The sequence below is a fragment of the Schistocerca nitens genome, chromosome 1 (genome assembly GCF_023898315.1).
Source record: "Schistocerca nitens isolate TAMUIC-IGC-003100 chromosome 1, iqSchNite1.1, whole genome shotgun sequence".
NCBI lineage: Eukaryota > Metazoa > Arthropoda > Insecta > Orthoptera > Acrididae > Schistocerca > Schistocerca nitens.
The window spans coordinates 592,195,899-592,223,117 of record NC_064614.1 but is presented as its reverse complement, the minus strand read 5'-3'; the positions used below and the strand labels follow the sequence as shown (position 1 = coordinate 592,223,117).

Genomic DNA, 27,219 nt, shown 5'->3' with positions numbered 1-27,219 from the left:
CAAGAATTAGCCATGAAAGAGCACCCCCCCCCCCCCACCCACCCCTTGTCACTCAGAATCATCCATGAAGTGAGGTACATCCTACACAAGATCCTTTTCATCTCTCTTAAAGCAATGTTCCATCACTCACCCAACCTGCACTACATCCTAATCCATCCCTATGCCACTCCCATCCCAACCCCCTGCCACAGGAATCATATGCCTCCCCTCCACCACCAGCCTCTCCACCACCAAACATATCCTTGCAACATATTGTTTGCTCCCTTATTCGTTCTGGGCTCCATCTCTGGTAGCTCACATTCCCCATTTCCTGCACCAGCAGTTCCCCCTCTCTCCATGATGTTACCCCTTCCCAATTCATTCTGCTTTTCAGTGAGTGGCCTCCTGTAAAGTCTGAAAAAGTAACAATATATGTATTATAAACTTGGATTAAATTTATTAGCCTGTATGTAGCTTTAGAATTGATTAGTCACCCATATCATAATCTATAATTGGATGAAGCTTGATATGTGATAATAAATATTTTGTTTGAATATAATAGAAAGAAACATTCCACGTGGGGAAATATATATATATATATATATATATATATATAAACAAAGATGCTGTGACTTACCAAATGAGAAAGCGCTGGTAGATAGATACAATAAAAAACTTGTGTGTGTGTTTGTGTTTTTTTTATTGTGTCTATCTACCAGTGCTTTCTCGTTTGGTAAGTCACAGCATCTTTGTTTTAAATATTTTGTTTGATTTACATATATCATTATTGCAACTTATTTATTTCATGGTCTTCATTGGACCACTTTAGTCGATTATACAAGGGTTTATACATGGAGTAGTTATTATTTGGTAACCCTATTCAGTTCAATAATATTTCAGTAATACGATTCAATAATACAGTGGTTATATAAAGGATTGTTATAATTTATTGCTATATAAAGTTTATGTTCTTCTGTCTACCCAGAATCTCTTCATTCTTTCAATCTTTTTTTATCACACCTCCTATAGTTCGTCTACTGATCTTCATTTGTATTATGTTTATGTTCATTGCCGTCCTCAGGTTTTGTATGTTTTGCTTATTAGGTCATCTACTGTAGTTAGTGTTCTCTTATGTCTTCATTAATTTCTGTAATCCATTTAATGTTGCTCTTAATATTCCACCATTTTTATATTATTATCTTGCTAATTATGTTTTTTACTGTTCTAATAAGATGTTCAATTAATGAGATGCGTTTCTTCCTGATCACAGTCTCTAACTATTCTATTTCATTGCATAGTATTTCATTTAAAACTATTCTTCATTGTGCACATAGCCTACATGATATTGTTTGTTTATGCATATCCTACTTATTGTTTAATCTGTCTTGAGTATTTGTCAATTTCTGCTATGTTAGTTCTTTTGATGACAGTTTGAGCTGCTGCATAAAACTATTTTACAGTGTTTTAATTTTGCAGCAATCAATAGGCTTTCTTTGCTGTACATGGTTTTGGCAATGTAAACTGCTTTGTTCAGTTTTTATTGTGTTTTGCAATATTGGTTTCTCATTTATATTGTATGTCATTATTTCACCTAAATATTTAAATTTAACAACGAATTTGATTTCCTCTTCTTTTATTGTAATTTTGTTTGCAAGTGGTGGATCAGTTAGTGTAACCCCCCCCCCCCCTCTCTCTCTCTCTCTCTCTCTCTCTCTCTCTCTCACACACACACACACACACACACACACACACACACACACACACTCATTTTCTTTTAAATGCCATTCTGAGCCTGATTGTCTGTGATATTTCTTTTTTTAGCAGTTTAACTTGCTGTCTGGTTTCTTGAACATTGTTGGCCAAGGAGATCAAGATCATCAGCAGATCCCAAGCAGTTTGAACTTGTATAATTTTGTGTTCTTCCAATCCTTTGGATTATCCTTGTGCCATTCTCTCATTATACAGGGTGTCTTATCTAATCGTCATTAGATGCGTTTTCTCTGGTGTTTCTGAAGATATCTGTAATTTTGTTTTTGCAGTGTGTACCAGAGACCAGCCCAAACAAATGTAGCCTGTCACGTATTTCATATGACACCCAGTGTTAATGGAATGTGTCAGTTTGTTTCCTGTTACAAACAGAATAGTTTTCAAAGTGGAATTTTATGTGCCCATTCGGTTAAGCGATTCCAAATGAGTCAAGTGTGGTATTCATTTTATCAATATGTATTAACAGTGATAGTTAAACACAAAGAATAACCAGTACTCTAGCAGCTACAGTAGCACCCTGACCTGCCATGCAGCAGCACTGCTCAAACACTGCTGGAGTAAAAATATTGCATTAGACTAATTTGGGACCACTCTGCAGGCACGTAAAATTCCATTTTAAAAATCATTTTGTTTTTAATGGGAAAGAAACCAATGCACTCTGTCAACATTGGATGTGGCATAAAAGATGTGACGAACAGTATTTGTTTGGACCAACTCCGGCTGCATATAGCAAATACTGAATTGCAAATACGTGCCAAAACATCAAAGAAAATGAGCCTGATGACCGTTGATGAGGGACATGCAATATATTCTAGTGCACAGTTGAGTAGTAACGGTGATAGGCAGTAACACTGTCTTAAGTCTGTTTTTATGGGGAATGGTTCAGAAATTTCTCTCCTAAATTTGACTTTTGGTTTGGTATTGGTTAGAGTAAGTTGTATTAGTTTAATTAGTTTTCGAGAAGTGATAGCTTTCTTAAAATTTTTAATGCTGAACGTCTGTTAAGTCAGTCATATGCCGTCTTAAAAGTCTGCAAATGTTACTAACAGAGATTTGTTCCATTTTCTGTTGTATGCCATAATTACGTTTAAACTAATGATCTGATCTGCACAACTTCTCCATGGTCTGACACATCCCAGATATTCTTCTAAGTCCTATACTAGTTGTTCCATGATTCTTCCATATAAGATTTTGGATAAAATCTTGTATGTGCAGTCTAGCAGAATGATCCCTCTGTAGTTGTCCACATTGCTGTTATCTCCTTCCTTGTTTATTAGGTGAATGGTGGCTGTGATCCAATGTTCTGGGAAATGCTCTGTTATCCAAACTTTTGTTAGAGCCATTTGCATGGAATACTTAATTACATCACTTGAATGTTTCCACATAAAAAAAAACTTATCTTTTCCAAATGCCTTACAATTATTTTCTAGTTTTCGGAAAGTTGGAGCTCCAAATTTGTTGGGTTTAGTTTTTATCAGAATATTTACATTGATTTGTAAGAGTTCTTTACATATCATAAGTTTATTAAATGCTTTTGCCATGATTTCAGTATTTTCTGTGTTACAGTGTGCCATTCTTCCATCTTCATCCTTCAGAATTAGCGTAGGAGGCTCATGCTGTTGTTATTTCCCAAATATTTTGTAGTAGTTTCTGAAATTGGTTTTGTGGTTATTACTTTCTATAAAATTTATTATGTCTTCATGAAGTCCTCTTTTGAGTCTCCTAATGCTTTGAGTGAATCTTTTCCTTTCATTTTGAGGTTGAAGGCATTTTTTATCTTCGAAGCTTTAATCATGACTGGTGTATTTCTTCATGGAATTTTTTACTTTCTGGTGTTCAAGGGAGATAGATTCTTGGCTTGGTTTTGAGACTTGGTACCAGTTCTCCTAGATCATCTGTCAATTGAATGGTGTGTGTTACTTGTTGATATTTCTCATTTTTCATTAGCTGATGTGGGTTGTAGCTCCCATCGATTTTATTATTTTTCCATTCTTTCCCCTCTGACATAGTTAAATTGATTAGTATTTTAACTAAGTAGTGGCCTGAGTCTATATCTACATTTCCCAATACTTTTAATGTTGTAAGTTTCCTTATGAAAATTTTTATGTATACAGACATGGTCTAGGTGCCATTCTCCCTTCCTCCAATCTGTATGAACGGGCAGAGACGAACTGTCTGCCTAGGAGATGTCCAATACCCGGTAGCGGAGCATGCCGTCCAGCATAATTCTAGGGACCTAGGAACCTGCTACAGTGTACGTGCCGCACTCCAACACATCCTTTCATCCCGCCATCCCCCTGGACTGAACCTACGTTAACCAACCTCACTCCCATTTACTCTTCAGTCTTCTTCTTTTTCCCTCTCCTCTTTAGCCATTCATGCATCTTTTCATCCTACATAGTTGTGTTTATCTTTATACTATATACCGTCCGCAGCCAGCTCGTGGTCGTGCGGTAGCGCTCTCGCTTCCAGCGCCCGGGTTCCCGGGTTCGATTCCTGCCGGGATCAGGGATTTTCTCTGCCTCGTGATGACTGGGTGTTGTGTGATGTCCTTAGGTTAGTTAGGTTTAAGTGGTTCTAAGTTCTAGGGGACTGATGACCATAGATGTTAAGTCCCATAGTGCTCAGAGCCATTTGAACTATTTGATACTATATACCTCTTTACTTCTGTATGCATCCTCTTTGGTTTGAAGCTGGCACAGTACTTAACAGTAGAATATCTTTGTCTGACAACCATGCCTCCATCCTTGCTACCCTCCCTGTTTACCTTTCCCTGTTGCTTCATAACCTGGGTTGTGAGTAACTGAATCCACTTTCCCTTCTTCCCTTTTTTCCCTTCTTCCCTTTTTTCCCTTCTTCCCTTTTTTCCCTTCTTCCCTTTTTTCCCTTCTCTCCTCCCTGATGAAGGAACTAAGTTCTGAAAGCTAGGAATGTAAATTTTCTGTTCTGTTTTGTGTTATCTATTGGCTGTACTGAGCTGAGGTAAGTACTGGCCAGACCCTCTATCTCTTTGTTAGTATTTGTTTCACATCTTTATATGAGATTTTCCATTAATCATTTAGATCACCTATATGGTCCACATTCTTCATTGTTTTGTTCCTTTTGATAGCTATCACTTACATCTGTCATCTTAACACTTTCTCTTCTTCAGTGTTATATATTTTCGTCACCAACTGTGCTAGTTTCATTTCCCTCCCTCCAATTATCTTCTTCTGTTTATAGTCCACTTCTCTTTATTTATTTATTGATTTATTTATTTAACACTCCATAGTTTTAACGTTCGTTATTCGCTGTTTTCCAGCCAACAATCGTCGATTTCTTGTTGCTGGCGAACCTTTTGTGCCATTGGCTATCTTTCTCTGCCACAGGGAAATTTTTTGGGACCTTTTGCGCCATCCGCGATCTTTTTTGCGCCATCCGCGATCTTTTTTGCGCCATCCGCGATCTTTTTTGCGCCATCCGCGATCTTTTTTGCGCCATCCGCGATCTTTTTTGCGCCATGCGCGATCTTTTTTGCGCCATCCGCGATCTTTTTTGCGCCATCCGCGATCTTTTTTGCGCCATCCGCGATCTTTTTTGCGCCACCCCAGAACTTTTTTGCGCCACCCGAGAACTTTTTTGCGCCACCCGCGATCTTGATCCTTTTTGCGCCACCCGCGATCTTGCTCCTTTTTGCGCCACCCGCGATCTTGATCCTTTTTGCGCCACCAGCGATCTTGATCCTTTTTGCGCCACCCGCGATCTTGATCCTTTTTGCGCCACACGGGATCCTTTTTGCGCCACACGGGATCCTTTTTGCGCCACACGGGATCCTTTTTGCGCCACACGGGATCCTTTCTGCGCCACACGGGATCCTTTCTGCGCCACACGGGATCCTTTCTGCGCCACACGGGATCCTTTCTGCGCCACACGGGATCCTTTCTGCGCCACACGGGATCCTTTCTGCGCCACACGGGATCCTTTCTGCGCCACACGGGATCCTTTCTGCGCCACACGGGATCCTTTCTGCGCCACACGGGATCCTTTCTGCGCCACACGGGATCCTTTTTGAGCAACGTGCGTTCGTTTGCCCTGATCTGGACATACTTGCTTGGTCTGGTCTACCTTTATCCGTACTTTTCTTATTTATTGATCTTCCTTTGGTATTGAACTTTACCAACAGATTTTATTTTCTTTCTCGTCCTTCCCTCCTTGTTTTATTCCTTCTTATTATTGCTATTTTAACTTTAGTTATTTAATTTCCCTACCCACCAGTTACCCACAATGTACCCTAATCCTATACCACATTATTTACGTTCATTCCGGAAACATGCTTTCACCCTAGCCAAACGGCAATCCCACATATGTTTCCTCCGGTCCTGCTTAACTTTTGGAATTACCCCTAAACGACTTACCTTAAAAGTTCCCATCTCTGGGTGCAATCCCTCCTTCCACCAGTCTCTCCTGGACTTCCAGAACCTTCAATCCTTATCCCTTACCCAACTTGTCCTGAATCTCTACACTACTTCGTGTAACCACCACTCCCAACAGCTCCTATCTTTCTTCAAAGTCCTCCACCTCTCAAACCCCTGCTTGGAGAACACACTCAGGAACATCATCCTAGAAGCCAGCTGCAAACTTGAGTTCCATGCCACACACCACCTGAAAAAACTATCCACAGTGCTAGTGCAACACCTAAGAAGTGGGGTCCCTCTCCCTATCCCTCACAAACACCAACCGCAACAGCACCTTCAACAAACCCCCCTCATAGCCAACAAACCTAGCCTAGCCACCCTACTCAATCTCACAATCCCAGCACAAACCCCACACAGACCAAATCTCAACTATAACCACAGTCAAATGCCACATACCACCAGTCCCAATTCAGTTCTAAACCTCTCATCCAGATCCCTCTCTCCTCCAGAGACATATGTTCTATCAAAAGGCTTAACCTTTAGCCCCACGCCTAAATTCAACCACACTGCTCTGGTTAAAGATCTCCTCTCATTCACTCGGAACCTCAACTGGAAATATCACTTCACCACCCAAACACAGCCCCCAAATACTAAACCCAGTGTTGAACCCTGTCTAGAACAGTTCCAACCGCCTTCCCAGAGGGATCCTCCTCCCCTCCCCCAAAACCATCCCTTGCAGACATTTCAGGAATTCCTCACATCCGGTGTTGCCTCCCAGTCCTTCTTGAAGAACATCCCAACCCCCAACATCACCCCAGCTGAATCCCGTGCCATTAAGGAGATGAAAACAGACCACTCTATTGTCATCCTCCCGGCGGATAAAGGCTCCACAACTGTGGTACTTGGCGCAGAGGGACTGCGTCAACTCTCCGACGCCTCAACCTACAAAGCTGTTACCCAGGATCCCATTCCCTCCATCCAGACTGAGCTGCAGAAAATACTAAATATCCAAGGTCCCTCACAAGGCCTCACAACGGCTTCCATAGACATATTCACTCCACCTGAGCCACGTATCCCTTCCACCTATTGCCCTACCTTCTACCTATTACCCAAAATCCACAAAGAGAACCATCCTGGCCGTCCAATTGTGGCAGGCTTCAAGGCCCCAACAGAACGTATCTCAGCTTTGGTAGATCAACACCTCCAGCCTATCACCTGCAGACTCCCATCATTCATCAAAGACACAAACCACTTCCTAGAACGCCTCAAATCCATTCCCACTCTCCTCCCACCTGAAACCTTTCTTGTCACCATAGATGCTACATCCCTATACACAAACATCCCACATACCCATTGTCTCTCTGCCCTTGAACACTACCTCTCCCAATACCCACCCAAAGATCTTACAAAAACCTCATTCCTTATCACACTTACCAACTTCATCCTCACCCATCACCCATAACTACTTCACTTTTGAAGGCCAGACCTACAAACAAATCAGGGGAACGGCCATGGGAACCAGGATGGCAACGTCCTATGCCAACCTCTTCACGGGCCACATGGAGGAGGCTTTCCTGAAGACCCAACAGCTGCTTCCCCTGACCTGGTATAGGTTTATAGATGACATATTTGTAGTCTGGACTCATGGTGAAGAAACACTCCTTAATTTCCTCCATAACCTCAACTCCTTTTCGAGTCTGAATTTCACCTGGTCCTTCTCCAAAACCCAAGCCACCTTCCTGGATGTTGACCTTCATCTTGTTGAAACTCACATCCACACCTTGTCCACATCAAACCCACAAACAAACGACAGTACCTTCACTTTGATAGCTGCCATCCATTCCACATCAAACGCTCCCTTCCCTACAGCCTAGGTATTCGTGGCAAACGTATCTGCTCCAGTGACGAATCCCTCAACAATTACACCAATAACCTGACCAGTGCTTTCCTCTCCCGCAACTATCCTACAGACCTTGTCCACAAACAGATCTCCCGAGCAATACATTCCTCCCCGTCCAACAACAATGTTCCTACCCCCAGACCACACAGAAGCATCCCCCTTGTCATCCAATATTATCCTGGCCTCGAATACATCAACAAATTACTCCGCCAGGGATATGACTTTCTCAAGTCAAGCCCTGAAATGAGATCATCCCTTGACAATATTCTCCCCACACCGCCCAGAGTTGCCTTTCGTCTCCCCCCTAACCTCCGTAACATCCTTGTCAAACCCTACAATGTTCCCAGACCACCTTCTCAACCCAGTGGTTCCTACCCCGGTAACTGACCCCGCTGCAAAACCTGCCCCATGCATCCCCCCACAACCACCTACTCCAGCCCCGCTACTGGTAAAACATACACAATCCAAGGAAGGGCCACATGTGAAACAACCCATGTCATTTATCAGCTGACATGCCTGCACTGCACAGCCTTTTACATCGGTATGACGACAACTAAATTGGCTGAGCGCATAAACGGGCACAGACGAACTGTCCGCCTAGGAGATGTCCAATACCCAGTAGTGGAGCATGCCGTCCAGCATAAGTCTAGGGGCCTAGGAACCTGCTACAGCGTACGTGCCATTTGGCTTCTCCCACCCATCACCAGTCCCTCGGAACTGCAGAGAAGGGAACTTGCACTCCAACACATCCTTTCATCCTGCCATTCCCCTGGACTTAACCTACGTTAACCAACCTCACTCCCATTTACTCTTCAGTCTTCTTCTTTTTTCCCTCTCCTCTTTAGCCATTCACACATCTTTTCATCCTACATAGTTGTGTTTATCTTTATACTATATACCTCTTTACTTCTGTATGCATCCTCTTTGGTTTGAAGCCGGCACAGTACTTAACAGTAGAATATCTTTGTCTGACAACCATGCCTCCATCCTTGCTACCCTCCCTGTTTACCTTTCCCTGTTGCTTCATAACCTGGGTTGTGAGTAACTGAATCCACTTTCCCTTCTTCCCTTTTCTTCCTTCTCTCCTCCCTGATGAAGGAACAAAGTTCTGAAAGCTAGGAATGTAAATTTTCTGTTCTGTTTTGTGTTATCTATCGGCTGTACTGAGCTGAGGTAAGTACTGGCCAGCCCCTCTATCTCTTTGTTAGTATTTGTTTCAAATCTGTATATTTCAACATTTTAAGCTTAGACTTCCTCTTGAAGTACCAACTGAGAAGGCACTGTGGTTAGCACACTGGACTTGTATTCAGGAGGACAATGGCTCAAACCTCCAGCCATCCTGATTTAGGTTTTCTGTGATTTCCCTAAATCGCTTCAGGCAAATGCCAAGATAGTTCCTTTGAAAGGGCACAGCCGACTTCCTTTCCCATCCTTCCCTAATCCAATGGGACCAAAGACCTCACTGTTTGGTCCCCTGCCCCAAAGCAACCAACCAACCTCTTGAAGTATGTTGATTTAGATAGATGCTGTGTTCTTTGCAGAGTTCTAAGAGCCTTTGGTCATTCTTGTTTGTAAAGTTATGTGGGCTTCATTTTCCAATTGTCTTGATATTTTGTTTATTTTCCCAACTAGGCATTGAATTCTCCCAATAAGATTTTCACATTTCTTTTATTTACCTATTCATGGTTTGTTTTATAAGGTCCCAAAATTTACCTTACATTTTCCTTTGTTTTTGTTAGATATTTTATTCATTTGTAGAAGAATGAAGATTTATTATTGTGTAAGTTTTATTCAGTGTTTAAAAGTTACAGTTCTTTGTGGTATTGCTTGACAAGCAGTTACTGAATCTGTTATTTTTATATTTACTTCAAATCCTGTTCCAAATTGAGGCATACCTTCAATGCCCTTTGCCCTGGTTTCCTTTTATAAACTGTGTATGCTTGTGGTTCAAACGGCTCTTCTATTTTGTCTCTCATTTCTTGGAGCCCTCCTATTAAAACATTTTGTAGATTAGGTTCAAGTTGGACTGTGGTAATTTGCTTGTGAGTTGGTGAAGTCAACGAATCCCAGCACAAAAATAAGATTGCCCTAATAGATTTTGATGTGCAGCATAGCCCAAAATACACATTAATCATCACAGTATCCTATTTGTATGTCTTATTTCCAATTTTATTGAAAATTCTGGTGATCTGGCGAAATTCTAGCCTTATGTAACAAAGTACATGCAAATTTCATTTACTAACCATATGAAATTATGAACTGGAATCTCATTCTCTACCTACATCTCACTCACGATTCACCATGCTCACCTCTCATGATTCATCATGTGAGCCACTGCCAGTAACAGCACGCAATGGAAAAGCCTCTGAGAGCATAAACACACTTTTGCTACTTAGATATTTAAGATGATCTGTAACATGTGACTGTCAGTTCGGGTTTCTGTCAATATAGATAGACATCTAAAAATTTAGAATGTTCTGTTACGTTTATTGATTCACCCTCATGCATTATTTCCATAGGTGTAGTCAGGTCTTGTACAGTAGGCCACCTGAATAGCAGGTGTTGCTGTTCACATAAATTTAGTGAAAGTCCAGATGTAGAGAACCATTATTTATATCTTTGAGTGTTGGAGCTACTCTTTTTCAAGCCTGATTGTAACACTTGCATCATCAGCAAAGTGAACAGTTTCTGTTTCGTGGATATATGATGGAAAATCCTTTGGATATAAGAAGAGCATAGTATCAATCTCTATGGTACAGCTGTATTGGTTATCCCCCTGAAGGTTCTGTTTCATTGTATAAATCCCCCCCAGAGGTTCTTAAAGCAACATTCTGGTCCACAAAGTTAGACAGGATGTAAAAAAATGATAAGATCAGTTAGATCGCTGATGCTGTAATATTTGAGATTTTCTGGGAGAATTCTGTGAACTGCACAATCAAAATGCTTTTGACAAGTAACAGAAAATAGCTGTTGTGGCAGTATATTGTCATTCTGATTTTGTGTGATTTGACTCTTGAATTAAAAACTGGCCTGTTCTTAGAGAGCCCATTAAAAACCCGATTTTAAACTGACTCAGTATCTTATTTTGAAACAGATGTGTTATGATTCTTATGTGCATGATATGTTCAGTACCATCAAGGAGGAGGTATGCAGTGAGACTTGTTGGTAACTATTAACATCTGCTGTGCCATGTTTGTTGTAAACATTTGGATATTTCAGTCTAGATGGAAATATCCCTTGTGACAGTGATGTATTGCATCTGTAACTGAATGCATTGCTTGTATGTGAGAAACACACTTTTAGTACTAAAAGATGTTACTTACTCATTGAGAGTTCTTAATTATGAGGCAGAACATGGATTAACTTTGATTTGTCTGTATGAATGTGGCATTGCTTCTTGCAGTACCCTTGTCAAACATCTCAGATACTTCAGGGAAGTGATTCTTGAATACAGTGGCTACTTGACTGCTATAATTTATTTGGCTTATTCTTTAATGACAATGTTCTCACACTCTTTCAGCGATTTTCTGTTTGTTCTTATATAAGTATTGATTGTATCGATTGACATTGTTGTCATAGGATACTAATGGTTAATATAATAGAGGGAAACATTCCACGTGGGAAAAATATATCTAAAAACAAAGATGATGTGACTTACCGAACGAAAGCGCTGGCAGGTCGATAGACACACAAACAAACACACACACAAAATTCAAGCTTTCACAACAAACTGTTGCCTCATCAGGAAAGAGGGGAAAGGAGAGGGAAAGACGAAAGGATGTGGGTTTTAAGGGAGAGGGTAAGGAGTCATTCCAATCCCGGGAGCGGAAAGACTTACCTTAGGGGGAAAAAAGGACAGGTATACACTCGCACACACAGACATATTTAAAGACAAAGAGTTTGGGCAGAGATGTCAGTCGAGGCGGAAGTGAAGAGGCAAAGATGATGTTGAATGACAGGTGAGGTATGAGTGGCGGCAACTTGAAATTAGTGGAGATTGAGGCCTGGTGGGTAACGGGAAGAGAGGATATATTGAAGAGCAAGTTCCCATCTCCGGAGTTCGGATAGGTTGGTGTTGGTGGGAAGTATCCAGATAACCCGGACGGTGTAACACTGTGCCAAGATGTGCTGGCCGTGCACCAAGGCATGTTTAGCCACAGGGTGATCCTCATTACCAACAAACACTGTCTGCCTGTGTCCATTCATGCGAATGGACAGTTTGTTGCTGGTCATTCCCACATAGAATGCATCACAGTGTAGGCAGGTCAGTTGGTAAATCACGTGGGTGCTTTCACATGTGGCTCTGCCTTTGATCGTGTACATCTTCCGGGTTACAGGACTGGAGTAGGTGGTGGTGGGAGGGTGCATGGGACAGGTTTTACATCGGGGGCGGTTACAAGGATAGGAGCCAGAGGGTAGGGAAGGTGGTTTGGGGATTTCATAGGGATGAACTAACAGGTTACGAAGGTTAGGTGGACGGCGGAAAGACACTCTTGGTGGAGTGGGGAGGATTTCATGAAGGATGGATCTCATTTCAGGGCAGGATTTGAGGAAGTCATATCCCTGCTGGAGAGCCACATTCAGAGTCTGGACCAGTCCCGGAAAGTATCCTGTCACAAGTGGGGCACTTTTGTGGTTCTTCTGTGGGGGATTCTGGGTTCGAGGGGATGAGGAAGTGGCTCTGGTTATTTGCTTCTGTACCAGGTCGGGAGGGTAGTTGCGGGATGCGAAAGCTGTTGTCAGGTTGTAGGTGTAATGGTTCAGGGATTCCGGACTGGAGCAGATTCGTTTGCCATGAAGACCTAGGCTGTAGGGAAGGGACCGTTTGATGTGGAATGGGTGGCAGCTGTCATAATGCAGGTACTGTTGCTTGTTGGTGGGTTTGATGTGGACGGACGTGTGAAGCTGGCCATTGGACAGGTGGAGGTCAACGTCAAGGAAAGTGGCATGGGATTTGGAGTAGGACCAGGTGAATCTGATGGAACCAAAGGAGTTGAGGTTGGAGAGGAAATTCTGAAGTTCATATTGATGACATCTTCATGATCTGGACTCACTGTGTGTGTGTGTGTGTGTGTGTGTGTGTGTGTGTGTGTGTGTGTGTGTGTGTGTGTGTGTGTGTGTGTGTATATATATAATTTCCCCCTAAGGTACGTCTTTCCGCTCCCGGGATTGGAATGACTCCTTACCCTCTCCCTTAAAACCCACATCCTTTCGTCTTTCCCTCTCCTTTCCCCTCTTTCCTGATGAGACAACAGTTTGTTGCGAAAGCTCGAATTTTGTGTGTGTGTTTGTGTTTGTTTGTGTGTCTATCGACCTGCCAGTGCTTTCGTTCGGTAAGTCACATCATCTTTGTTTTTAGATACTAATGGTTAGTTATAATTGAACTTTCCCTATTAAACTTATTATAACATGGGAACTAATTACCGCAAGAGTACTAAAATTGGTAGCATTAATGTCCAGAGTATGGGGTGCATGATTTACATGTGTCACAGTGCCACTGTCCAGTTCCAACTATGGCTACCGGGTACTGTGATCAGTCATTGAATATTGGTAGGTGAAAGGATTACAGAATGGTCCTCTTTCTCCATCTGCTGTGCGGAGCATGATGAAGAAACAGTTTTTGACGTCACTGAGCAACACTCATACAATAATTTTTAAATGAACATACCGCCATTTGACTGTATTGTTGTCTATGTAATTACAACCTAGGTTTCAGCCTTTTATCCAGTTGAGTTTGTCATTAACATATACTGCAGGACATCAAGCTTAAAATTAAGCTAATGATGAGAAAGTTCGTATCAACTCAAGAACTGGACATCACTACACAGAGAGGCCGATGACCGGTTGCACCACAGGTGGTTGATGAAATCACTGTTGCTATGGCAGACAACACTGTGCACAATTCCCGATCGTCAGGCAGTGCGCGTACTGTGTCACAACAGTTGAACATTGTATGATCCACTGTACGGAAGGTGCTTCGAACCATTCTCAAATGGTATCCATACAAGATCCCTATCATACAGCAGCTTGCACCACAGGACACACGACAACATGTTGACTTCACTCTCCACTTTCTTGCGAGGATTGAAGTTGACAAGGCCTACCCTGGATAATCCTATGGACAGACAAAGCTCATTTTTTTCTGAGGGTGCAGTGAACACAGAGAATTGGTGAATGCGGGGCTCTCCAGCAGGAGAGAGACACATTGAACTGAAATGTTTTCATGCAAGATGGGGCCCCACTGCACATTTCTCACGAAGTTTACCTGCTTCTCTGAAACACACTTGGAAATGATCAAATTATTCCTATTGCTTGGCTGGCATAGTCACCTGATAACACTCCCTGTGATTTATGGTTGGGGGGCTACGTGGAGGACTGGGTTTACCAGGGGAACATTCAAACATGTACTGATCTGAAGCACAGCATATCAAGAGAGGTAGCCAGCATACCTATGGACATGCTTCATTCTGCTATGCAGAATGCAATTCTGTGCTTTCCGACTCTTCTGGACACTGATGGGTGTCATATTGAGCCCCTTTTGTATCAGTAATGGTATCGGTATGTAATGGTATGATGTACTGTAGCAGCACATTAAAAGTGTTTCAGCTGAATTCATTCTGCATCATTATTTCCCTTCCTCAGGTCCTTGACATTAATGCTGCCAAGTTTGGTACTCTTACAGTAATTAGTTTCCATGTTATAATGTGTTAAATAGGGAAAGTTTAATTATAACCACCTGGTACTTTACTGGATTTAGTGAAGTGTACAGTCCAACACGTCTGCCCATTTAAAGGAAGTTTCCAATCTCTGTGCCACCTGAAAAATCATATTAAGATCTGACCCAATATTTGTGCAATGTTTTTCAAATAGTACTTAATTTTAAGTAACTAGACAATTTGCAAAAAGTCCGAGGTTGCTATTAATATTGTCTTGCCACATAACATGAACAGCATTGGTTATGATTACCTCCCTTGGGGCACACTTCGGTTTTGTCAGTGACTCCCCATTGAAGACAACATGCTATTTCCTCCCTACCAACATATCCTGTATCGAGTCAAATTGTGTTTGATATCTCATATGATAGTAGTTTTGTTAAAAAATGTTGGTGTGGTACCAAGTCAAATGCTTTTCGGAAGTCAGGAAATAGACCATTCAGCATTCACTCGATTGCCTTGATCCGTGGCTTTCAGGATGCCATGTGACAAAAGTTCGAGGTGAAACCCAAGCTAATTTGTATGAAGGTCATTTTGATAGAGCTCAAAATATGTGCTAGAAAAATGCAACAGATGGATTTCAGTGACATTGGACAGTAGTTTTGTGGATCACTTCTGCTAACCTCCATATAGGTGGCTGTGACCTGTGCTTACTTCAAACTGCTGAACGAAGCAGTTTGTTCAAGGGATCTACAGTGTGTTGTAGTTAAATAAGGGGCTAAATCAGCTGCTAAATATGTATACAGTCTGATAGAGATATAATTGGGTCCTAGAATATTGTTTAATTTTAACGAATTTAACTGTTTCTCACGAATTTAACTGTTTCTTAGACACTAAACTTTCACTTTGCTATCCTCAGTTTCTGTTCCTGTGCATCTGTGAGCATCTTGACACTACTCTGATGCCACTGACATCCTTCATATATGACTAGAATTTCTTAGGTTTTGTGAGAGATCTTTCAATAAGATCCTGCTATCGTAGTCAATAGGCTTCACATCTTATCTTGTCGTTTCATAAGCTAAGCACGTTTCATTTAACATGTTTGTATCTATTTCACAATGCTGTATTTTAAACTATTATGCAGTCATTACTGTTTCTTTAGAAATTCCTTTACAGCGATTTTGTATCATGGGAAGTCTTTCCCACCATGAACTGTTCTGCTAAGCTCATATCCATCCAGTGCTTGGTCAGCTATTCTATTAACCGTCGAGCAGGCATGCCTACATATAAAGTCTGCCAATCATAAATAACATTGTCGTGTAACATTCTGTTGTTGTTTTCCAATTGCGAGCCTCTACCTATTCATCATTGCCTCAGCTAATACAGTGATAAGTGGTATGTTGTCATAAAAATTGCAAGCTAGGTGAGAAAAAATTTACGATCTATCACTCAGATTCTGAGCTAGCAGTATAACCCCACAATGAGGCAGTTGTCTAGAAGATAATTAGCAATTGAATAAGCAGTTGGGAGGGGTCTGATGCCACTGCGCTGTTTAATGCTCTGAGGGGTCCATTGCTGAGGAGTAGCACTTGTACATGGCAACAGAATGATCCAGCGAAAGCTAAATTGTGTTATTGTTTAATTAAACAGTGATTTAACTTATATGAGTTTATTTTATGATTGTTTGATTAATCCAAGGTTAAACTGTGCTTGTGCTCATTCACGTTTACCTTGGGGGGGGGGGGGGGGGGACAGCTATTCTTTACATGTGTACAAAATACACCACGCACCTGCTCGTGTTAAGAAAATCAGCGCGCCAGCTCAAGGGTTAAACTTGAGCCACCGTTGTACTACAGAAGCCTGCTCAGAGGTGAATGTTTTAAGTTCCTCTTTGAGGTACGACACAGCTGCCTCGTTATCTAGCTCACTAAACATGTAAAGGTTTGTACGCATTTTAGTTGCACTTTTGTAGTTTTATGATCATCGTTGCTTTGTTTGCCTCACAGTCATTGGTACCAGTTTCAGTGTTGAAACCTCCAAGGAAGCCAGGTCTGTTTGTTGTTGCAAGTTCCAATATATTTCCATAATGAGTGGGCTTCTGAACTATATATATATTTTTCCAAATAGTTTACAAAGAGGGCATTTAGTATTTTTTCATAATATGCACCAAAATACTCATTTGAGAGTAGGGTATTGTGTAATGCAGATCTTTTAAATTGAATTCATTATTATTAACACCAAAAAGCACATTAAATATGGAGTGCAGTCCTTGATTGAAGATGTAGCAGGCAGAGGGATCATTGTGTTTTATGTTATTTGGCTGATGTAAGGAGTCCTTTTACATGTCTCTTAATTTAATTTGTAGATTTCATTTAATTCTTCAAATGACTTCAGATAGAAACAGGTAACTGTACAGTTTACTCTACAAAAACAGACACAAAAATCTGCACATTCTTAAGAGTATGGCACTGATGATCACATCTTACATGCATGAGCATTGTTCACATACTAATGTGGTTGATGTGACTGGTCAAGTTATTGAGAGAGCACTGTCATATGAAACAATGATAATCACAATAATTGGTTTTAGACTGAGTGTTAAAGTAAACAGTGGTCATTGAAAGACATGTTTATGAGTCTTACAAATATTTCAGCAAACACTAGCACAAATTTGCCATTGAAAATCCTTTATAATGTGGCACATCTGTGAGATCGACTTAGCCCCACAGATACTTGTAGTTCTCATTATTTTACTTGCATTGTATAATATGCCATTAAGGAACATTGGGATTCTGTATTTTCACCATTCCAGATGTTAAAATTATAAATTTTCTATCAGTCTGTTGAAGTAGATTTCTGTTTCAAATCGTTACACGCACCAGTATGACCTGTTCAGTTTTTGTTTACAACCTCTTCATTGTTCTGAATGACTGTAAATTACCACAGCTTATATGTCTCTAGTTAACTACAAACACAGCTGGTTGGTTGTTTTTCAGGATAAAACAATCTTAATAACTTTACTTTAAGCTTTGATTTAAAGTGTGTGCATGGTGAAGTTTGTCAACTGTTTTAAGTTTTTTGGGGTGCTTATAAAATATTTTCAGAATCACGTCATGCTTAGAGATGTCAATTTCTTTTTCAGACTTTTGTGTTGTACAATTTAATGGTTGGTTTAACCTGCAGATGTCTGCTTTCAGAGATATGTATAGACTTTGACATGAGCAACAATTAACTCATAGATGCCAGATTTGTTAAATTTTGCTTTGCTTGTGTTGTTTGTACTGTTTTTTTTTTTTTTACAGTTTACCATTTTGATCCCCCTCCTCCCTTTGTGCCTTCATTGTCTCTCCCCATCACTACCCACATTATTGCAGTAGGTTAATATGTGATATCTGCTTTTGTTAAAATGTTTCCCCCTATTATGCCCCTTTTGTGGTCTGCTGACAGTGTGATGGTTTTGCAAGATATTCTGCAACATTAATTAACTTTCATCTGTAAACTGAGGTGACAAAAGTCATGGGATACCTCCTAATATCGTGTTGGACTTACTTTTGCCCAGCATAGTGCTACAACTCATGTGACATGGCTCCACAAATCATTGGAAGTTCACTGCAGAAATATTGAGCCATTCTGCCTCTGCAGGTGGCTGGTGCAGGATGTGGTGCATGAACTGAACTCTTGATTATGTTCCGTAAATTTTCAATGGAATTCATGTCAGGCGATCTGGGTGGCCAAATCATTTGCTTGACTTGTCCAAAATGTTCTTAAAACTAATTGCAAACAATCATGGTCCAGTGACATGGTGCATTGTCAGCCATAAAAATTCTGTCATAGTTTGGGAGCATGATGTCCATGAATGGCTGCAAATGTTCTCCAAGCAGCCAGTCAATGATCGGTTCAGCTGAACTAAAGGAACCAGTCCATTCCATGTAAACACAGCCCACATCATTATGGAGCCACCAACAGCTTGCACAGTGCCTTGTTTACAAATTGTATCCATGGCTTTGTGGGATCTGTGCCACACTCAAAACCTGCCATCAGCTCCTACCAACTGAAACTGGAATTCATCTGACCAGGCCACAGTTTTCCAGTCATCTAGGGCCCAACCGAAATGGTCACGAGACCAGGAGAGGCACTGCAGGTGATGTCATGCTGTTAGCAAAGGCACTCGTGTCAGTTGTCTGCTGCCATAGCCCATTAACGCCAGATTTTGCCACACTGTCCTAACAGATACATTCGTCATACATCCCTCACAGTGTTGCTGGTTTGTTAGCACTGACAACTTTATGTGAATGCTACTGTTCTTGGTCATTAAATGAAGGCTGTTGGTCACTGCATTGTCTGTGGTGATAGGTAATACCTGAAGTCTGGTATTTTCGGGCTCTCTGGACAAAGTGTAACTTGGAATATTGAATTCCCTAATGATTTCTGATGTGTCTAGCTTCAACTATCATTCTGCATTCAAAGTCTGTTAATTCACGTCATGCAGCCATAATCACATCAGAAACCTTTTCAAATGAATCACCTGAGTGTAAATGACACCTCCACCAAAGCACTATATGTGTACAAGCATATCACTATCCCGTGATTTTTGCCCCCTTCAGTGTATTTAATAACGCCCAAGAAATTTATTTTTATGTCTTCTTCTGCCTTAATGGTGAAATGACTTGTACATCCACCACTGTGTAAGTGGATTGTCTGGGTGTAAAAAAAAAGGGGGGGGGGGGCACTCATGTATAGCAGCACCAGTAAATTATTGTATAGGTGTGACATGTTTCAGAGTTTTAGAATGTCTACTATTGTTTGGATTTTTCCTGTTTTCTGTATACTGTTTCAGTGTCCATTTTTGGTGCAAAGGGGTCAGTAAACCTCCAGAAATAATGGTGTCATAATGTTTCCTTTGTTAGAAAATATTTAGCAGTAATAGTTTCTTAGGAAATGATGATGCATTGTTGTATGGCAGCTGGATACGGTTTTTATTTTGTTGTTTTTATTGCAGTACCAGAATCCTGATGCAACAAGAAATGATGTTATGAATGCTCTAGACCAGTACCGTGGCCTAGGTGCTCACTATGAACCATTTGGTGAGTTTAAGTGTAAGAACTAAAATATTGACAATTTGATGATAGGTAGTTAATACGGTCTTATATGTTGTTTAAGTTGTGCACTCAGTTATTTTACATTTCTTTATTCCCTCCGTTTCAACATTCACTCTTCACTTACTGTAATATTACAATTATAATGTGTCTAACTAAGGGAAAGCTCACACATCTGAGTTGCAATACTTGAAATGTGATTTTCATTATATTTGGTTTTTGTTTTGTAAATGAGACCATAAGTTACCGGAAAAAAAAGTTACGGAGGAAGAATTTTATCGACAGAGCAAGGCTGGGTGCATGTGCTTACCTGTCGTGACTTGCTTGTTCCTGTATGGTGCAACTGTGATTATTGTGCTTATTTTGACACACACACACACACACACACACACACACACACACACAGAGCTACATTGAGCTGGTACAGTGTAGCTGTTTACATCATAGTTCGTGCATACTTCTATTGAAATTATCTATAGATACAGATGCTTCGAAATTAGTGATACAGAATGCAAAAATATCAGTAGACTTGGCCGCATGAATTTTAGTTTGTCTTCTTTCTCCTTTACTTGCCCTGCAAATAGGACTTCGTTGTTCTTTCCTGCAAACTACAGCATTTATTTCTAGTCCTTAGATCATCATCATTTTTAAGTTCATATTTTCACAATCAGACACATTGTGTAAAAGATTTCACCATCTTGGCTATCAGAAGATTAATCTAATATCACTTTTCTTGAAGCCTTGTATTTATTTTTTGTTATTTTTTCAGATTTAATGTGCTTTAAAATTAGTTTTCAGTTTCTTCAATCTGTTAAAGGTTTGAAATTCAATTCAGCACTTTTTTAAATTCTCAGTACTGTTGATTTCTCTTTTCTTCTACCCCTAGTTTTACTTTGTGTTGCTGCCTTAGGAAAGCACCAGATTTCATCACCTTCACCATTTCAATTTCAGCATTTCACTTATGCTTACGTATAGGTCTTTGATTTTCTATGGTAAGTCTAGGTCTGCAGCCCAAACCAGCTGGATTTTCTTTGTTTGTACTAGGTTCTTGTTCAGTTGTGCACTTCACTTCAACATGTAAAGCACCACCTACAACTTCTAGGTTGTATATTGCTTGTCATATAAAACTACCTAAACAAATAACTTGCCCATAACAGTCAAAAGATATTGTAAACTTTGCTTTACTGCAAGCTGTTACCCTCAAATGCCAGTGTTTTCAGTTTTTGCTAAGGTGAACTGTTAACAGCTTATGAAGCCTTGACTCAACCAGTTACATTAACGTTATTTACACTCCAATTATTTTCTGTGCTTGGGCCTGGCTGTTTTTGCATATTCTAAGCTGTCATGTATCTTTGGAAGTCAGATCATTGTTCACAATTTTAACATTTAGTAAAGATATTGTAACTCTTTCATATATGGCAGAGGACTAAACTAGCAGTTGAATTAAATGGATCATACCTTGAAAATAGTTAATAAGAAAAACATTAACAAAAGTAAAACAAGGATAATGGGATGTAGTCAGAGTAAATCAGCTTATGCAGAATAAGTTAAATTAAGAAATGGCACATTGAAAGTGGTTATTGAGTTTTAGTATTTGGGCTGTAAAATAACAGAAGTTGGCAGAAGTATAGAGGATATAAAATGCAGACGATCAATCGGAAGAAAAGCAGTTCTTAAAAAATTAAAATTGTTCAGCTTTGAATATAAATTTAAGTGTTAAGAACTCCTGAAAGGTATTTGCGTGGAATGTGGTTTCGTGTGGACGATACACAATTAAAACAAGAATGGAACAGAAGCTTTCAAAATGTTGTGTTACAGAAGAATGATGCAGATTAGGTGGGTAGATGAAATAACTAGTGAACAATCAGTTTTACACCACTGATGAATTTTTTGAAGAAGAAAATACTGCATTCTATTGTGTACCTATTTTATGTAAACCAATTTACATCAATATTGTAGTTTATGTAGAAATATATGCTCCTGACTTTGTCTTTTGCTGTAATCAGCTGAATGACTAAAATTTTGTTATTATTATTATTATTATTATTAGTGAAGCAGGTTGGAGAAAAAAGAAATCTGTGGCACAATTTGACACAAGATGGAGTCAGTTGATACAACACATCATGAGGCATGAAGGAATTATCAGTTTGGGAGTAAAAGGAAGTGTGGGGTAAAGAGTGTTGGGAAACAAAAGCCCAGTTATAGTAGCTGTTTTAAATGGATTTAGGTTGCGAAAATTGATTGGAAGAGGCTTGCACAGGATAGAGTATCATGCAGAGCTGCATTAGACTAATCTTCAGACTAAGACAATGGTGACAACAACAATGTTATCATAATACTTACACTTTCATCTTCAGTAAAAACTTGTTGACTTGTGATTGAGGCTTTTACTTTGCACTTGACAAAATCATTTTTATTGATTAGCAATCTTCTTATGGTTAACAGTGGAGGGAGACCAATTGTCAGCTGTTGTGGAATTTGATGTTTACATAATCGTCCATTTAAGCAGAGATTCAGTTGGTGAGAAATTCAAATTGTTGTATGTACCTTTAGTTGAAATGTATCACAAATCTTACCTGTTGTTGTAACATCTAAGTAAAGGTATATTTTTAGTGAAATGTGGGAAATACCCAGTTCTAAGAACATTACAAAACTCTTATTGAATATTCTATGCCAGAATTGATTTTTGCTAATAGATTCATACACACTTTTTCTTGTGTGTTAATGGAATTTTATGTTGAGAAATTCTGGCATATTGCTGTGATAAATATTTCCACTAATCACAGAGAAAGTATTGAGTGATGTACCGTCAGACGGGGTGATTTCAGATGGTTTTGTCATTATTTTGATTGTAACTTTCGTCTATATTGTTAGATTAAATTGATTGTTGTGGAAGTGGTAGGGTATATGTGTAACGAATAAAATATACCAGAACCAGAAAGTGTATGTGTAGGTATATTTATCTGAGGAAGTTAAATAAAGTGTCCGAAGTCACCCCATGGATTGGGGATGTGCATTTAAAATCTCTGTCCGAAGTTGCAGTACATAGAGGGCGAATTTGGACAGTTACTGCCTTTTTTTAAAATTCTACATGCTTTTTATTTGATTTTGGTGACATTTTACACATTTTAAGGTAGCCTTTTGTTATGAATAAGTGATATGGAATGATATAATGAATTTTATGTATTACAGATAAGTTTTTATTTTGCAAGGATTTAAATAAATTTTTTTTACAGTTCTTAACTGAAATATTAGAAACAGACAGAAACAAACAAAGTAATTTAACTAAAAGGTCAAAATAATTTTTCTCACTCATCATTCTAAATTAAGTTGCAAACACTTTAAATAAACGATTGTCTTCGAGTCTAAAGCACATCTCCTCGAAAAATGAACATTCCTCTCTTCTAAAGTATTCCCGAAATTTGCATTTTTTGTGTTGTGTCGTCATCGGGCACATTAGGAAACAAATATGTTTTTACTGTTCTTGTGTGGGCACAAGAATTTCACACTTACTTCTGTAGCACCAACATTTGCGGCCACTCCAACATACTGCCTTGTTTGCTCCTTGTTTCTACGTTTATATTTGTACTCTGCAACAAGAAAAGCCTCTTCTTTCAGCAGTAAAACTTCATTGGATGATGTGTTGTTTTCACTTTCACTACTGCTAGAAGCATTGTCACTTGTTTCAGCACTGTTTTCGTTTCCTTGAAAATCTCAGCCAGTGATTGATTTTCCAGGTTGAACGTCTAGTTTGTGGCAGTGGCGGGAGCTACCAAGCTTATTCGGAGGATGACGAATTTCTTTGAGCATTTCTTCAAAAGTGGAAGACCATGCGTCTGCGTTACTTTGCTGGCTCTCCTCATTACCAGGCAATTTTCGTAAGACATGATCTGGATCAAAAGGGATTAGGCCTGTGGTGCGAAATCCACACTTTGTTTTCCTTGGCATTTGCTGAAATCTTAGTCAGTGTCTGCTTCAGAAGAGATGGGAAGGCATCCTTGGAAATGGTCCCACGAGTGTGTTTCTTCCAATCAGTTAATACAGCTCGCCACCCTGCTTTCATTGGCCTGAAGAAGCTTACATTGAGCAGTTGGAGGAGGTGCGTGCTATTGGGGGGAAGGAGAATGAATGAAATATTGTTCTGCTCACACTCTTCAATAACATGTAAAGACACGTGACTGGATAAGTTGTCTCCAATCATGACTGTTGGCCCATTTTGCCTCTTCAAATAGGGCAAAGTGATTGTAAAGAACCAGTCTTCAAATACTGGCAGGTCAAACCATCCACTTTTGTTCCTATTGAAATGGGCTCCTTGTGATCTACCTTCTTGCCACGTGTCCCACAAATGCTCTGATTTGTAAAGGACGTATGGAGGAAGCAGTTTACCATCAGCACTAGCTGCCATCATTATTGAGACACTAGATTTTGATGAGTCCATCACTTTTTCAGCATGCTTACTCCCTCATTTCGTAATTATCTGCTGCTTGCCTGGGTCATCTGACATGTTGGTTTCATCATAGTTGATCATGTTGCTAGGTGCGAGATTTTGGAGCTTTGCCTTGATATTGGAGAAAAACATCTTAACAGTCTCTTTGTTCACTTCTGCATGAGCTCGTTTAATATTTTGCTTAAGCGAACGGAAAGATCTTCTGACTGTCATTTGAGGAATAAATGCACCCATTCCTCTCCTGGCAAATTATTACGAAATTTTTTTCTCTTTTTGGCCAGATTTATCAAGGTAGCTTTTAACTAAATATCTAATATCCAATTTAGTGAAGAGAAATCCCCAATGTGCAGCCTTCAAGATACCTTGCATCAACATTTCTTCTTCTTCTTCTTCTTCTTCTTCTTCTTCTTCTTCTTTATTTAGCACTGGCTGTCCTCCCATTTTTTTTATTTTATTTATTTTTTTTGATGTGCTTCGTGCACTTTATTTTGTAGGGTTGATTTAGATATACCATACAAATTGCACGCTTTTCTGTACGATAATTTACCACTCTGAATATCATGAACAGCTGTATCTAAAAGTTCCGGGTCATAATTACACTGTACTGTAGCACATCTCCTGCTCTTATACGTTCTTGCCATTGTCCGAAATCACCCCACACAGTACACAATTTTACAAAAACCGTCATTATTTTATAACGTTGCACGAGAAACTCGACAAACTTGTACAGAAATTGTCTCAATGCTGTTAGCTTCTGAGCGCATCAAAAATTACGGTTACAACAACTTCCCGCTCGATGCAACAATAGAAAGTTTCCACTACACAATAATGGATGGATTTTTAACACTGTGACTGTTCATCAATTGTTCACCTAGGGAAACACTTTACGCAAAATAAAAGTTGTGGAAAGTGATAAATGCAATGTTGCGCTCAAAATAACTGGCGCACAGACATTAAAATAACTAACTCTTTGTTTCTATGCAGTGGCAAAGAGCAAATAAGCAATACTGTCCGAATTCACCCCGGTGTCCGAAATCACCCCGTTTGATGGTACATAAATTTAAAAGATAGTCGTAGTTGCTTGCTTCTCAGCTTTTGAATTTAAATTCCTCAACAGAGTGCAATCACTGAATGTACATAAGCACTATATTTTCTTCTTGTCTTGTCAAGTCACTTCGTAGCAAGTGAGGAGAAGGTGGGAGAATCATCACAGTTTTTTTATGATTGTGTTTCCTCTGCTTGGTGGGTGGTCATCTCTGTTCATATCATTAATTATTATCGAGGAACCTGTGATGTTGTTTAAGCAGTGATGAAATTTTTCTTACATATGATAGACAGTTGAAATTCCTTAGAAACCTTTCAAATACTGTTTTTTGTGACAGTCTCATTAAAGTGAAAATTTAACAAAGGTAGAAAAATTCTGTCCACAGCGTTGAGGAAACTTAAATAAAAAATAATTTCTTTACCATCATCCCTAATCTATTTCATTGACAATAGGACTTTAATTTCCAAAAGCTTAGAGCTTCAGATGGAGTCCTTCATCTGTGGTGATGCTTCTACTCGTGTAGAGGTTATCTGTGAGCACTACACCATGAACATTCTCATAAACAGTAGCCATGTCTTTCCCTGCCTACAAGAGTGTGAGCACTTTATTTAGTGCTGTTTCACCTTTTCTTTCTGAAAGGGAACGAAGATCTGTAACTCGTATACTGTTACGTCATTTAATCAAGTCCACACATGAGACTGGAATACATTTGGATTGATGGTTTATAGTTATAGCACTGACTGGGTAGAAAGATTCATGTAAAATGTGTTGGATCCAGGCATTTGAGATCTTTGGAATGCAAGCTAGCCCTCATATCTTCAGTTGGTGCTCACTGAATATTGTACTAGAAGTTTTTGCTACAATCTCATTATGATACTGCACGGGCGCTGAAGACCTTGCTGTCGTGCGCCCACACAACCCCTCTACTACTACTACTACTACTACTACAATCTCATTGGTCATACAGGATTTTTCGACATCTTGAGCACTGATCATCCTATCACAAGTCCTCCCTTCATAATGTTCAGAAGTGAGGGAGAAGAATCCTTTAATGTTGAATCCAGCTCTTCTCCATTGTGGTTAAATCCTTTAAAATGAAGTTCTGTATCATATATCTTAAATCAGTTTTATTTATCATTGATTATCACTAAAACATGAATCTAAATATACTTTTCTGGAGCTTAATTCTCTCTCTTAAAGAGTTCTACTTTCATAAGATTATAGTGAAATGAAATGAAATGTCGTGTAGCTAGGGTGGGTAGACCATTCGCCTGGAGGAAGTCTTTTGAGTTGACGCCACTTGGGCGACTTGTGTGTCGATGGGGATGATGATGATGATGATGATGATGATGATAACACAACACCCAGTCCCTGAGTGGAGAAAATCTCCGACCAAGCTGGAAATCGAACCCAGGTCCCTTGTCATGACATTCCATCGTGCTGACCACTCAGCTACCAGGGCAGGCATAAGATTGTTTTTGCCACATTCAAACTATCTTGGTGTTAAGCTGTAATCTTTCTTTATGTCCTTCACATTATTATTTTTTATGAGCACTGCCTTCTTTCAATTTTTTATTCATCCATACTGTACACTTAAATGGACATCATGCCATATCATTATACAATGCTGGACTAAGAAAGAAACATGAGCTGTAGTATTAGGTAGTCTTCACAAGGAGGTGGCACATAGATACTCCTCCTTCCCCCCCTCCCCTCCCCTTCCCTTGCCTCCCCTCACCTCCCCTCCCCTCCCACATAACTCATTCTCTTCCTACCATTGTATGGATGGACTTCAGTGGATTCTGGGAACTGTACACATATTTTAAGAATATTTCTTTGACATGGCTTCACTGCCATGGATTGTATGTCACATTGTCTGCATTGTAAGTTGTCATTGCAGGTGGGTATGTTTAATTTTGGAAATTTTATGCATATGCC

At 39.8% G+C, this 27,219-nt stretch overlaps 1 protein-coding gene across 3 annotated transcripts in view; it reads left to right on the top strand.

The window, feature by feature from the left end:
• Window positions 1-27,219, top strand: part of LOC126255978 (tumor susceptibility gene 101 protein) — a 177,506-nt gene that overhangs the window by 6,538 nt on the left and 143,749 nt on the right. For all 3 annotated transcript variants that reach the window (XM_049955444.1, XM_049955446.1, XM_049955445.1), the window contains exon 3: window positions 19,693-19,777. In XM_049955444.1, the coding sequence (XP_049811401.1) occupies window positions 19,693-19,777 (85 nt within the window). The remainder of the gene's footprint in view (window positions 1-19,692; window positions 19,778-27,219) is intronic.